The 15,363-nt window shown below is 30.3% G+C and overlaps 1 protein-coding gene across 5 annotated transcripts in view; it reads left to right on the forward strand.

Moving 5' to 3' along the window:
* The window catches only part of LOC126770546 (G protein-activated inward rectifier potassium channel 3-like), a 28,731-nt gene extending 13,491 nt beyond the window's left edge, over nucleotides 1–15,240 (forward strand). Inside the window, exons 1-3 of one of the 5 annotated variants that reach the window (XM_050489995.1) lie at nucleotides 7,282–7,636; nucleotides 7,892–8,949; nucleotides 14,815–15,240. In XM_050489995.1, the coding sequence (XP_050345952.1) occupies nucleotides 7,455–7,636; nucleotides 7,892–8,949; nucleotides 14,815–15,056 (1,482 nt within the window). In that variant the 5' untranslated portion in view covers nucleotides 7,282–7,454 and the 3' untranslated portion in view covers nucleotides 15,057–15,240. Of the gene's footprint in view, nucleotides 1–7,281; nucleotides 7,637–7,891; nucleotides 8,950–11,960; nucleotides 12,820–14,814 lie in introns of those variants that run through there. The other 4 variants (XM_050489993.1, XM_050489994.1, XM_050489991.1 and 1 more) reach the window with 4 other exon arrangements.
* Nucleotides 15,241–15,363: the final 123 nt, after the last annotated feature.

The raw sequence follows: 15,363 nt of genomic DNA on the forward strand, positions 1-15,363 counted from the left end.
ACCATTGTTGACAAAGTTTGTTCCACTTGCGTTTAATAATATTGGAGTGACAAGACACACCTGTCTTGATGGGTAATTTAATACAGCAAAGTTAGTTTATACATATTCTTTTTTATTTTTATTATTTTGTAACAAACGTTTACATCTATTTTAATGTTCTTTACATTAGGCCGAAAATCGAACGTGTTTAAATTAAAAAAAAAAAAAGTTCTCAAAATAAATTATGATGAAAATGTTTTTGCGTACGAAATTATAAGATATTTAAACAATTTGACCTTGGCCTAATAGTACTTAAGTTTATCAGTTTTACAGGAGAGATAGGTGCATTATCTTATTTATTGTTGATTCTTCACTAATCTATAAATCATATTAATTTTCAAAATTCATATTCATTGAGGGTGTATTATTTTTTAATGACGCTAATATGTCCTTCTAACTTTGAATCGTTGACCTCAGTGAAATCTCTAAAGATCAGGCTTGCTTATTTACTCATACATACGCATCTTAATCATACAATGACTGTATGGCCATAATCCTAGTCGATCTAAAGTAATATCTTTCACCTTAATTTCACGTTTAACGCGTCATGTCTCAAGGTGCACAAATATACACCGAGATCGCCTCAAACTGGAGGATAAGCACTTAATCTGCCAAATCCCTGAAAATAGGTAAACACAGATACGGCTCGAGATAATAGTGATTAATTACATCTTAAGATCTTTTCACCGAAGTAACATTCGGTACTTTCATGAACAAGCATCTGTTACCAATCCACTTTAATTTATTCTGCTTAAATTTGATTCTTTATCATTAAAAACTAAATTAAATTCTTTATCCTCTATCACAGGACACAACTGACTTATCTACTAAAATTTATTACAATCCGTCAAGGCATTTGAGTGATTCAGTAAAAATATACAAATATATATTTACATATATCTATAATAATATTACTTATAAACACAAATTAAGCACATAAAAAATCAACGATTTTGCCTGATCTTGGACCCGCAATCATGAATTCACGTGTTCTAACCACTGGCTTTTGGTTCTGATATAAAATATAAACAAAAATGTGGTTAAAAAAACCTGTAGATTCGATTAAGATATTCGTGTTTTAACTGCTCATCGGCTATTTATTATTGTAAGCTAAGGAAAATGTACTTGAATATAATTAATTATATTATACTATAGGTAACACTTTTTTTAGAAAACGATAATATTATCCTCCTGTTCGATTTTGTACATGGCGGCCATTCTCAACGATGATTAGCCAGCCACACAGATGTACTCTCTATTTCTCTACTCTCGTAGTAACTCCCCTATAACTATCACTGTTACGTTCTTTCTGAGGCAAGGCAGTGTAACACTGTAAACTCGGGTTGTAAGTTGACTGGCTGGTATTTGATCGAAAAAGCCACTAGACCAATGAGACATTTGTCTTATACATTCTCAATAAATATTAGGTTATATAATTGTATTCGTGTTGTAATTCCCTATTCTTTTTTTTATAGTATAGGTAGGCGGACGAGCATTTGGGCCACCTGATGGTAAGTAGTTACCAACGCCCATAGACATTGGCATTGTAAGAAATATTAACAATGGCTTATTTCGCCAATGCGCCACCAACCTTGGGAACTAAGATGTTATGTCCCTTGTGCCTGTAATTACACTGGCTCATTCACCCTTCAAACCGGAACACAACAATACCGAGTACTACTGTTTTGCGGTAGAATATATGATTAGTGGGTGGTACCTACCCAGACGAGCTTGCACAAAGCCTTACCATAAGTATCATTACATTATCATTATATTTTTTAAATAAAAAGTAAATAATATAATGTCTTTGAAGAATATCAGATTTTACAATAAGTTAAGCTTTATCTCTTTACCTGAATAAACGACAATTTTATTAAATTATTTTATTTTTTTTACAATATTTTAGATTACGTATCAAGCACATATCATACATATATCTACTAAACTACGAAATGAATACAATAACAATTTATTTTATGAGTTGAATTTTTATACTACAAGATTGTTCTTAATGTAAACAAAGAAGTTAATTTCTATTAAATAATTTGACATTTTCATTAAAAAATGGATGCACGTCGGAAAATGGTAAAGCAAACACGGTTATTTGTTTCAATTCAAAGTCACGATTTCGATTACCCTTTGTCGAATTACTTGTATTTTCGCGTAATAGTGCAATCAAAATTCCAAAAGATTTAATTCTTAGACTTTTAACGTACCCGTTATAGAGCGTTCGGGTTTATCAGCAAGATTGGATTTACGATTTAATATGGAAATGCTGCTAGCATTCTTGCCATTGCACTAGGTAATTATTAGTACGGTATTTACTGTTAATTTTGACAATACATGTATTTAATATATTGTTTTTTTTTCTTTTTAATGAATACTATTTTTATCTTATTAGGGATATTACAACTTAGAAGTACATACATGACAACCTCTCGTGTAGCACTCGACACGCGCTTCAGATAAGTGCATGATTGCAGTCAGCGGGGCCAATTTGCAGGGTGTCGCCACTGAATTCATTTTGATTTATATCACTTTGATCTGGATGTGGATCTGATTACTGAGCTATTTTTAGCGTTCTATTTTGTGCAAAAAACGATTGCGTGCACTTAGATTATAAACTTTCAACTATAGATATTTTTATTTTTTTTATTGCTGGTTATGCATTAATAGTGATGGCATGTGGGACTCCAGGTTGAGTGATAAACTGCCTATGCCTAAGACCACCTGTACACTATCCAATATGGCAGGACATCATGGTGGGATCGCGCACACGACAGTGATGCCTTGATGGCTCGTTTCAACATGGATATTCATAATACCCATAAAAACAAATTTCTAAATTTAGAAATAAAAAAATCAAATATGTTAGAAATTTACATTTTATGTACAATAAATAAAACAAAACAATTTTAAAGATACTTTTTTTACATTTGGATTAAGATTTAAACAAACATTGGTTTCGATAGAAAATGAAAGGAAAATACATTATTTATTTAAGCATTTATTTTCATAGAAGAACAAGATATGAAAATTTTGTGTTAATATTGTCAATTTAAAAATATTGTCAAAGCCCGGGCAAGCACCACTGAATTACTTACTTTTGTCAATTTGTTTTAAATAATATTTAGCTAAGTTTTAAAAGCGTTACGATGTCAAATAAAAAAATAAAGATAAACGAATAATGCATAAAAACAAGCTCTGAAAGTTAAATTAATTATTAAAACAGTTCAAATTTAACTTGTATACAACAAATTAATTGAATACATTAATTTAAATACTTAAAGCATAGTCAATTTCTAACTATCATTTAGCTCTTTATCTTGATTATTACATTTTTTTTATTGATTTTATTTTAAAGGATATAGTATTTGCCCGTTGCAGTTTAATTGACATTCATCATTATCCATAATAAGTTATCACGAGAAGTCGATACTGGCTGCTATCTTGCCTATCATAATTATAATATCTATTATATGCAATTGGAATTATGTATTTTTAAATATATGATTAGATGTTATATTTAGTTAAATAAAATTCTCAGTTTAATTATTTTTGCTTTTTAATTTTTTTAGGGCGGTGAAATCTGTTTATCTGTTACTGTCCTTAACTGTAGCCTAATAAGCGTCGATATGTAAATGCACGCCTTGCATATTCAATTTCATTTAATATAAAAAGTTATAGCACTTAACTGCATGCGATATTTCCAAAAACTGTGTTAATACCTAAATACTTAAAACCTCTTTATTATCAACAATTCAAACTTTTTATTAAATATTACAAGTACTACTATTATACGGATGTATTTATCATTTTACTTTGTAGTTTTAGGACGGACACAGGCTAAATAATAAGATTCATGATGTCCGGGCGATTTCGAAGCGAATATTGCCGGAATTATTTCAAATACACGAAAACTATGTGTGAAAGATTTGTAAATAACTATAATATCTGGTGAAAGTCATAATCCTATACCAAAATAAGCATATTTTAAACGCTTAATGCACTTTTCAATTGGAACCAACAATATTTATAAATATTTAAATAAACGCTTGAAGAAATATATTAATAAGAGAAGAGAAGATAAGAATACTTTGGCAAATGTTTACATCTCGTTTAACAATGGCACCGATTAAAATTATTAGTTTACCCGTGCGAGTTCGAGGCGGGTAGCTAGTTCATTTCGCTACGTTTATACGTATAGATTACACGCCCACTTCTTGGAATATTTAATAATTTTGTAAATATGACGTACACACGTATATTTGGAATATTTTTCATGATCTTGAATAACTAAACACCGCAAATTATTGTATCACGAAATCATGCACAGTATTTACCTCTTTATATTAGTAATAAATGCTAGATCGTGTATCGAGGCGTTTGCTCGGAGGTGTGGTGCAAATTAACAAATTAGTTTAAACTAATAAATACGTTCAAAATACACGTTCTTACGCAATTCCGTCACTATTTGCTTTTGATCTACGCTCTTCGTCATTTTCATGTCATGCCTATTTTTTTCTGTATTTAGTTATCAATAAAAAAAAGTTTTTGTGCAACGGTCTCATAACAGACAGCCAGTCAAATTTATCGTTAAACAAAAACTATAAAGATATCAATCTTTTATGGCAGCTTTCTGAAAAATACTATATATTACAAAAATACATTTTTAATAAAAATAGTCGTTAAAATATAGCAGGGCAATTATTAAACGTACTTTTTGTTAGAAAGTGTCTTTTTTTTTTAATATAACATATTCGTCATACGAATGTTTTGTTAATTGAAGTGCAATAAAGAATAAATAAATTGTATCTTATATAACCTCCTTTGGTTGTATCCAAAATATAAGGCTGGTTCTCACGCAAAATTACCTTACCTATAAAATTAATATTACTAAAATTTAATTTGCTAAGACTTAATATAGATATAAAAATGCCTAACCTCACAGAATTTGATATTTTTTTTATATGACCGTATATCACTAAAATACTCTATGTATAATTATTACATGGATATCGACGTCAATGGTAAGGTTGCTAAATATACTGCAGAAACCAATCCATGGGTCGCTTTTCCGTTAAAACGTTCAGAAATAATATGTTATTAAGTTTCATAAGGTCAAAGGCTATGTGCTATGTGTCAAATAAGTTGAACTTAACTTATCAATGTTCAAAATAAGTGATTGTTAATGTGTGTAGCTACATAACTTTATGATTATAAAACTACTGAACTGGTGTGGATTAAAATATATGATTTTGCATTCAGTACATATACATTATTAAAGACGTCGAAATATATAACGTTTCTCTTTTTTAAGTCACAACATAAGTTCGCAGTTGCGACAAAAAATTACTAGTTACTACTACGAGACAGTAGAAGTAGAGATTTTTCAATAAAAAAAACTTCTTACCGACGTTACATACGAAGTTTTCGGTTCGAAGACTCGATCACCCTTCATGATTTCACGCAGCAGTACATTTTTTCCCACAAAGCCCAATAAAACGTATAGTAAATAATATAAGTTTTAAAATTGTATATATATTTAAGTAACCGATTGAAACATTATGATATTCGATTTTTTTATAGTATAAAACGAATTCATCTTATAAGTTTGACCGTTTGTTCGCTTAGTAAATATTTTATGCCACTGGACCATATTGGTTTATGATGTTTACAATGTCATTATTTAAATAATATAATGGGTTTGAACCTTTTATTTTTCAGCCGAAGTAGGGCTGGGCTGCCTTGTTATATTATACTGGAAAGATACTATTCCACTTAAAGTGGCATGACCACTCATATCCTTATCGTGATACTGTACCTATTAATGTTGTTGAACAATTTATTATAGGTTTTTAGATGATTTCAATAACTTAATAATTTAACTGGACGTTAAATCATTCTGATTGGAGTTAAAAATACATACCTACCTTTAATATTATCTTTACTTGTGACAAAGAGGCCGGTTTTTATTTCGTCCAAAGTATCGGAATTGCAATTCAAAGAGTATTCGTGCAGCTACCTAGTTTTATTTAATTCGTAATTTAGTCTTCTTAATAAATAACGTGGTTTTTTTATTATATATTTATTATATATAGTATATAATATATATATTATTAATATATATAAGGCAAACGGGCCACTTGATGTTAAATATTAATCATTCCTTACATCGCCATTGCGCCACCGACTTTGGGAACGAAGATGTTATGTTCCTTTTGCCTGTAAATGCACACGCTCACTCACATTTTCAACCGGAACACAACAATATTATGTATTGCTGTTTAGCGGTAGAATAACTGATAAGTGGATGGTACCTACCCAGACGGGCTTACACAAAGACCTCCCAAACCTCGTGTAATAGTGTAACCTTACTTGTGTTATAATGCGAAAGTATATTAAATTAGAGATCAAATAAAATACATTGTTTTAGAATTATTAGCAACATTTCTTCATCTAATAGACTTATATTCTAGCGGTTAGATAGCGGTTTTAATTTGTTATTAAATTATTAAATAATAATAATTATAAACAGTAAAGAGTTAAATAAGTATCTAATTATCAGTATATAAAACAATTACATATTTACTTGACATGTAATCTTAAATCAAGCAATAAACGAAAGATCATTCAAGTAATAAAAACGTTACATAATTACTTGATATTCATTTCGTCGTTTTCATCCATTTATCCTTTACGTTTTAATCGCGAAATCTAACTCGTAAGTAAATAATGGTTTATGACGAATATAAACAGAATAAAAATTTTAAATAACCTTCGTACGTAATAGTTCGAGAGATGCAAATTAGTTATTTAATGATGCGCATTAACGTTATCTACTAATTTGCAGTGTCAAATCAGTAATAAAACGTACTCGGGGAGGTAAGTCAGGCTACACAGGTTGATGCATGAGCTTTTTAAATTATATTAATTTAGTACGCAACAAATAGTAATATCAAAGATTTCTTGTCCAATCACATAATAAAAAAATGCAACAATATACATGATATTCAATTTAAAGTAATTATATTGTAGTGCTGTGTTTAATTTAAATTATGGATATTTTCGGTAAAAAAATCAAGTATCTTGGTGAGTTCAAGTAGATTATATATTAACATAATTGATTATTATGTATTTTACCTAAAATAATATGTTTACTCTATTTCGAGAACAGCCTGTATGCGCATGAACATCAGAATAGGTACTAACAATATTTTGTTTTCCGACGTAAACTGATAATTTTTGATATAGAATTTCACGTTACAATTATAAAGTGTTTAACGCGTCGCTTCGAGCACGATAGAGGCAGTCGTGATCGCGACATTATCGCGTGCGATGCTTCAGGAGGCACGAGAGCTCCGGGGGATGAAGGCGCAGACGATCGGCTGCGAGTGACCAGTGCGCACGACACCATGCACGCCGACCCAGAGTCACCCGCCAGCCGCGAGGAGGCCCACCTCCTTCCCGATGATTGGCTCAAAATCAAGACAGTCCCAGGAAATGGCAATCTTTCCCCTGGAGTGTATTATCCCACAGTCAGCAAGAGGTTCGTCGAAGCGCTCCAACCTGTGCCGTCTCCGACTGCTAACACCCCGTACTGTTGCTTTTCGTTTGTTTAAAACTAAAACGTTTATGTGTATTTTGTGGATGCGGAATTTTCTATAACATATGTTAAATAGTCTGTTTTAATATTGCACATTATAAATATTAGCATTGACGAAGGTCGTAGCATCGTAGCAACTATACGAGCGTGATCTACGCGTTCACACTTAGTGTAAATCATCTACATAACATGTTAAGAATTATTGACTTGGAACGGTGTAATAAATAGTTGTGTATTTGTTTACAGAAGCCGATCACATAGACACGGTGCTTCTAGAAGAACAAGACGACGGGCCATTCTCAAAAATGGCGAATGTAATATTCTCAAATCACGGATCTCACAACGGCGTTTACGATTCCTTCAGGATATGTTCACAACACTTGTGGATGCCCAGTGGCGATGGACTCTACTTGTGTTTACATTGTCATTCATTTTATCCTGGCTAGGATTTGCTCTTATCTGGTGGTTGATTGCATTCACACATGGTGATCTTGAACTGGACCACTTACCGCCGATGCAAGAAAGTACAAACTGGAAGCCGTGTGTGTTTAATATTTTTGACTTTACCTCATGTTTCTTATTTAGTATTGAAACTCAACATACTATTGGATACGGTGCGCGTACAACAACAGAAGAATGCCCAGAAGCAATATTTATTATGTGCTTACAGAGCATAGTAGGTGTAATGATTCAGGCTTTCATGGTGGGTATCGTGTTCGCTAAGATGACGAGACCGAAGCATAGAACTCAGACACTCCTGTTCTCAAAACATGCAGTGATCTGCCAGAGAGACGGTGAACTTTGCCTAATGTTTAGAGTCGGTGACTTGAGAAAATCTCATATTATAGGAGCCAGCGTTAGAGCTCAATTAATTCGATCCAGAACAACTAAGGAAGGAGAGCTTTTATCGCATTACCAAACTGAATTAGAGTTAAATGCGGATGGCTGTGACAGTAATCTTTTCTTCATCTGGCCTATCACGATGGTCCATCGAATAAATGCTAATAGTCCATTCTACGGTGTCTCAGCAGCCGACATTCTTCAAGAAAAATTCGAGATCGTAGTTATTTTGGAAGGAACAATAGAGTCGACAGGACAGACCACTCAAGCACGATCTAGTTATACAACAAGTGAAATAATGTGGGGACACAGATTTGTGCCATTAGTGTCATACAACCGCGAACGCCAAGGGTATGAGGTAGATTATTCTAAATTCGAAGAAACGACACAAGTCGACACTCCTCTTTGTTCTGCTAAAGAGTTGGATGAGTTTTATGGGAACCAAGCTGACCGTAGATCTATTGGTGAGTTTTAATTAATATTTGGTACAACAAGGTAGCGTTGCTTGGTTATTTGTGAAAATGTGATCTGTAATCACGACGCTGCTTGCTTTTTATGTCAGCTTATCTTAACATTGAAAGGCTTATCTTGATTTTCAGCGACAGGTTGACGTGAGCTATGTTATGTCCCTAAATTAGTTCGAATTTCTTCGTTACAAATTACAATATTCATTTGTTTAATCATATGTGTGTATATCATATATACACTGTCATAAATTTGCATTTCCGCGACGAGCTGTTAGAATTATCTAAGACACAATTTATCTAAGGTCAACAAACGAACTATCTTTGTTGTTACTTTAAATAATAACTTATTTATTACCTAAGAATTGATTGCGGAATAGTGCAAAAGTGCAAACATTAATATGCATTTTAACCCAGTTTGCGCGCAAACATTCACGATTAAAAAGAGTTATCACTATTATTACGCGAAGATAACTTTTTTATTATTTTATTTATTTAATATGTAAATAACATTCAATAGACACATCTACATTGAATTGTAGAACATTACAAAACACTAATTAAGTATATGTTATTCTAGCGTGACTTTAAATGACAAATGACATAAGCGTCTGGGTAGTTTAAATACGTTTTGTTATTATTTTCTCTGAATGACAATTTCTGAGGAGGCAGAACAAACGTAGGATATTAGCTGATATAGAGCGCTATTATTAAGCTAGTTAGTATATTCACGTGCTCTCGTGAGCGGTACACAAAGAACTTTTATAAGAATTACATTGTCTTCGACTCAGGTATTAGGCTTATATATACAATTACTTAAATAATACCGGGTAGTGCCAAAATAAAATGTACGGAATTTCCTCGTAAACAAGCATAGTAAATGCTGCTGTGAAAATCAAAAAACTAATATCGATATTAGTCTAACTTTTTCTGCCAATACTAATTACACCTATTTATAGCTCTTAAATATAAAATTTATCTCTGGCATTTTTTTACATGCATAAGAACATCCTTCCTGACACACTTAATCTAAATTGTCCTCAAAATTAAATTAAAAAAAAAATTATAGTTTATCATGTTACTTTTCAACGTCCAAATTCGCGTCTATGACAGTTAAAATGCTGAAAAAGACATTTTATTTTTAAAAAAAGTATAAAAAGTTTTTAAAAATGGAACATTTTCAACAATTAAATTTTCTGTTTAATAATAACAAAAGTATGTAAATATTGTAACTATGTGTAGTTGCCCAATACGTATTTTTTAAATTACTAATATAGTATATCTCATTATGAAAGGACACTAGAATTATAAATTCTGAGTTTTATTAAATTTTATAGAACATCATTAAATTGACTAGTGATTATGCTGAATACATGTTACAAGCAAATGAGATTTTACATTATTTATAACAACAATTCGTTTTATTATTATCATAATAAACAACATTAGAAAATAAGAATGGAAAAGTGTTGACGACAACAGTAATATCACGGACCTTTGTCTGTGTTTTTTATTCTAAAATTACTAACAGTGTGAACGTTCTTTAACTCCGTTTCTTCCCAAGGCATCAAATCTTAACAGGATGTCCCGTTTTGCCAAATTCAGCACTCCCCCTTTTTTAAGCCGGATGTAAATAATATTTCGCCAACATTTTAACGATTGATAGTGTGAATGGTCAATTATTCTTTATATGACTACAAACAATTGCTTAAGCGTTTATTCAAATCGCTCGACTGACGATTGAATTTACGACTCTGTATTATTTACTAATCGACTTTTTAAACTGACTATAAGTTTACATATAAATATAATAAGTATAACAAGCTCAGATCACACAAACAATAGGAATATTATGTATTTAACGCTACAAATGTATGTATGTATTTGAGTTAAGTCTGCATGTCGGAATGAATTGTTAAATAACTGCCTCATTAGAATAATTGGTTTTGTCTATCTCCTTGATAACGTCACCTAATATATACCACATTTTCTTACTAGCTTTTAATGAATTGCACATGTAAATATTTTTGGGTCGAATCGTACATCTTTAAAACGGTTATGCACTTAACATTAGAACTGACAATACAAAATCAACATAATAAAAATATTTTTAATAATTTATTTTAATATTGATATTACATATGCATTACTTACTAACAATGTATTATATAAATGTTTTAATTGCATGTATTGTTATACTAACGAAAATAAAAACACCTGTTTTATTGGATTGTACAAAAGTGAAACCTCTTTTTGTAAGAAACGTTAGTGGGAGGGCTTTGTGCAAGCCTGTAGTCTCTTTAAAAGAAAAAAAACCTAAACGATGCATTTAATTTCCTCACTTTTCGTATAATTACATGAGCGCTCCAAAGAAATTTCACTTTCACAAGTAATCTTTATTCTAACGTAGTTTTAAGGAATGTTATATATATGCACAATTATATTTAAAATATGTACAAATATATCTTTATATGGGCCTTTTGTAAGAATCGTTTATTTGTTATTATGACATGTATTGTCTTTGTCAATATTCATATCATGATAAGATATTGATACAATTAATTAAATATATGTAATTCTCTTAAGCTAAATATATCACACACATATATACTTGGAAGTGTTTCATTGTCTATAAAATTATTAGTTTCCATATTTTAAATAGAGAGAACCTATTTATAAAATGAGTTTCGAATATTTTCTATATATTTAATTTGTTGTTATATGCTTATTTAAAGTGTAATTATTCTTCAGAGTAATAGCTCATTATCATAATATCCTTAGACAATACGTTTCGTAGTGCCCACTTGTCCAGTATTTTCGTATTATCTCTTATCACAGATAACGAGGCTAATAAACTTAAAATGTTTTTAAAAAGCAATTTAGTAATGTGATTTGTTTTCTAACTTTTTGTTGATAATTGTAAAAATGATTATTAACTAGTAAGAATTGTATTAGATTCTGCGCCTTATATTTAAATGTTCTTCTTTGGTTATATGTTTGTGATGTCACAGAGAGTACGGAACAAATGGTTCTGAAGTTACCGGAACGCGCGCCCCGCACCACAGCACCCGCTGAGAATCCTGCACCAAAAGCTGAACAGAAAAATGGAGATTTCACCGTTACGCTTTAAATATATAAACATATGTTCATATGATATACACAATATGGATATCGTAATATACATTAAAAATATTTTCGAATCTCTAGCCATATGCTTTAATTGTTTTTAAAGTATGCGACTAAAGTTCCATATATTTTAATAGATTTAAATTAGTCTTAAAAAATAATATCTGATATACATATTTATCATTCACTAGTCACTTTAAATTGTACTATATCTTATAATTAATTTCGTACAAAGAAATGAAATTATTATATAAGAAATATTTTTGTCTTCCTGTAAGGTTCTGCGAACTTAAGAGTTCGTTTTGTATTCATATACATTCCATTATATTTTTTATAAAGAATTTTTATGTACATTTGATAAGAAATGTAAAACTTAAAGTAAAGAGCATATTTAGCAATAAGTTTTAGTTAAATATTTTAGACATACAACTTGTAATTTATATCTTAGACAAATAAAATTATTCGAAAGATATCCCAGTATTGAAGTAGATTTTATTGTTCATTGATTGATATGAGTTATAGACCAACAGCCAACAAGCCCCGGCTGTAGGAGATTGTCAAAATCCACTTTTAGTTCATCACATACCACTAGTACCTAATTTATATTAAAAATGAGAACACCTTGCTGACTTCTTCTATTGTATTCAATTGTTACAATATGTGTCACTAAAATGAGATAGCATCGCAATTATGTGATCATGTTCGATGTAAATATTTTATGAATAATTTATATTGTGACGTTTATTCGTGTTTAATTTATAATACCTTTTAAGCCGTCGCGAAACACAACAAGATGTTTATTCGTAAAGTCTTAACTGAAACAAAAAATTACAACGACATCAAAACAAAAATTTTCTTAAAAGCAGAATTGATTGACAAAGTGAAGTTAACACCAAAAACAAAACACAAACTGGTCACATTCGTTTAAGATTTCTTCATTAAATATTCAAGGGGCAAATAAAAAATAAAGTATAACCTTTAACAAAATCAAAATATGTAGTAAAAAATGCAACTTTATCCTATAGTAATCCTCTTTTAAAGTGATTGAAGTATCATTGTAAATGAGTCGATTACTTTGATCGATATGCTTTTTTTTAATTAATTAAGGGTGTAAAACTATATATTATATTCCAAGAATGGACCTACATTGCTCTACATAGATAACTCTCTCCCAAGGAGCGCTTTATCCACACCAGGCTATAAAATGCGAACAAATTTATTATTTTTACCACTACCAAATTGTAAATCCATTGAAATTATAATAAGGGATAATAATATAATAAAATAATATTGTCTAAAAGGAACAAAAGAATCTATCAAGCATGAAGGAAACGTAATTTAAATATTCTAAGATTGCTGTTCGAACTAGAAACACGTTCATGTATTAAATAGTTGAATAAATAAATGAAGTTCAATACATGTTACAATATTCAATGGTTCATAGATGCCTGTCCTTTATGTATACATAATGATATTATATTTCAATAATATCAAGTTCTATTGTAATGTAAGAACTATGTTGCTTCTTGTGTGGTGTCCTTGGATCCTTGTCGGTGCTAAATTTTGTCTCTGGTACATGGTGTTGGATCTTGCAGAGAATGTTTGTTTTTAAATATAATTGTCATACGGTCTTTCTTATAAAAGTTGTGTTTAATTTAACAATGATTTCTCTCTTTCTGTAATTATTTATTTGATATTAGAAAGAAGAAGAGACATAATAACTCCATTATAAATCATGTATAAAATTTCTTTAACTGGAACAAATTAATTTTATGTAAATTATTTTTATTTGTCTCCTTTGTCTATTGACTATTTGGATGAATATTTATTCAGAGGTACCGGGTTCGGTACGCTAGGTAGCCAAAGAAAGAATAATAAATTATTCTGTTAAGTAATTCTCAGTAGAAGCCCAGAGTTGGGAGTGTTACACTCTCATCGAAAGCTTAATGTCAGACGGGTCAAGATGGCACTATTAGCAGCATTATTATATATATTTTTCAAAGCATTGTTATTTTGGTTTTTCAATTTTTATAACATTTGTTGTCTAACTAATATAAAAATCTATTATCATTGATAATGTACTAATAATTATTGAAATGATAAAGTTCGATAAACTGACTGTTAAAAAAACCAATCTCATTCAATGTTCGAAAGCTTTAATAAATGAATATGAAAAGTCCGAAATGATAATTAAGAGCATACAAACATACGCGACAGAGCCATCGAAAATATTTTTAGTATCATTTGATCACACAAGTGTGACCGAAGCTTAAGTGTTCAGGTTTGCTCGAGTATCTAATCAGAATTATCAATTTATTCATATATCAATCATATCTTTGAATCATCAGAACAATAGCTAATGCATTCCCTTCAAGTAGTTTCTCCTTTACATTGTCATTGACATATTTTAACATTAATGTGCAGCTGATCTCGTAAACAAACACAAGATAGGTAACGTATGAACCTACCGTTATATATCATAATGCACTATTCATAGAAACGTGTTGATTTTCAAATAACTTATCGAGGCGTATTGGTATGTTGAAAAATTACGTTAATTTTTTCCAAATATCTTTACAACTTATTTATTTTTATTAAAAAATTAATGATCAAGTTATTTTAGTTTGAAATAAAAATTTAATGATATAATTTTCTATTCTTTATTAATTGTTAAAAAAAAATACTCTTTATTTTAATTGATAATTAATTAATATAAATTGATGAATTCCACATTTGCAGGCTACATGAACGAATCGCCATTGCCGGGTATGTTGTACGGCAAAATAGCATCTCCTCTAGCAAACATAGCCGATAGATTAGTGGTCGATGCTATTCGACGAGCAAGTCTCACTAACAAACCCAGTGTCGTCAAGTACCCAATTGATTTCTTCAATAGTGCCGAGGAACCTTCTTCATCGTCAAGTGAAGATGAGAAGAAAAAGGACGCTAATGCTAGGAAAAATTCTAAACAATCAAGATGACCGAAACTCTTAATTTATATGTGTCAACGCCATCTAGTGTCGAGTAGTTTATTTAATTATTGTATTTTGGTCTTAAAATAAATAATAAGATAGGTAATTAATCTTATTAAGCCATCTTTAAATATTATTGTTGATTTTATGTAAAACTTTATATACAAATTTAAGATTGCTTCAAAATAAATGATAATCTAATTTATTCTCAAATTAATGATAATTATTTAAGAATTAAAGTTAAGTTTTTGCATTAAAATATTTAATTTAGCTTAAACACATTGTAAAGGCAAGAACAAGGAATAACAGAGGTTGA

This window comes from Nymphalis io, chromosome 9 (assembly GCF_905147045.1).
Source record: "Nymphalis io chromosome 9, ilAglIoxx1.1, whole genome shotgun sequence".
NCBI lineage: Eukaryota > Metazoa > Arthropoda > Insecta > Lepidoptera > Nymphalidae > Nymphalis > Nymphalis io.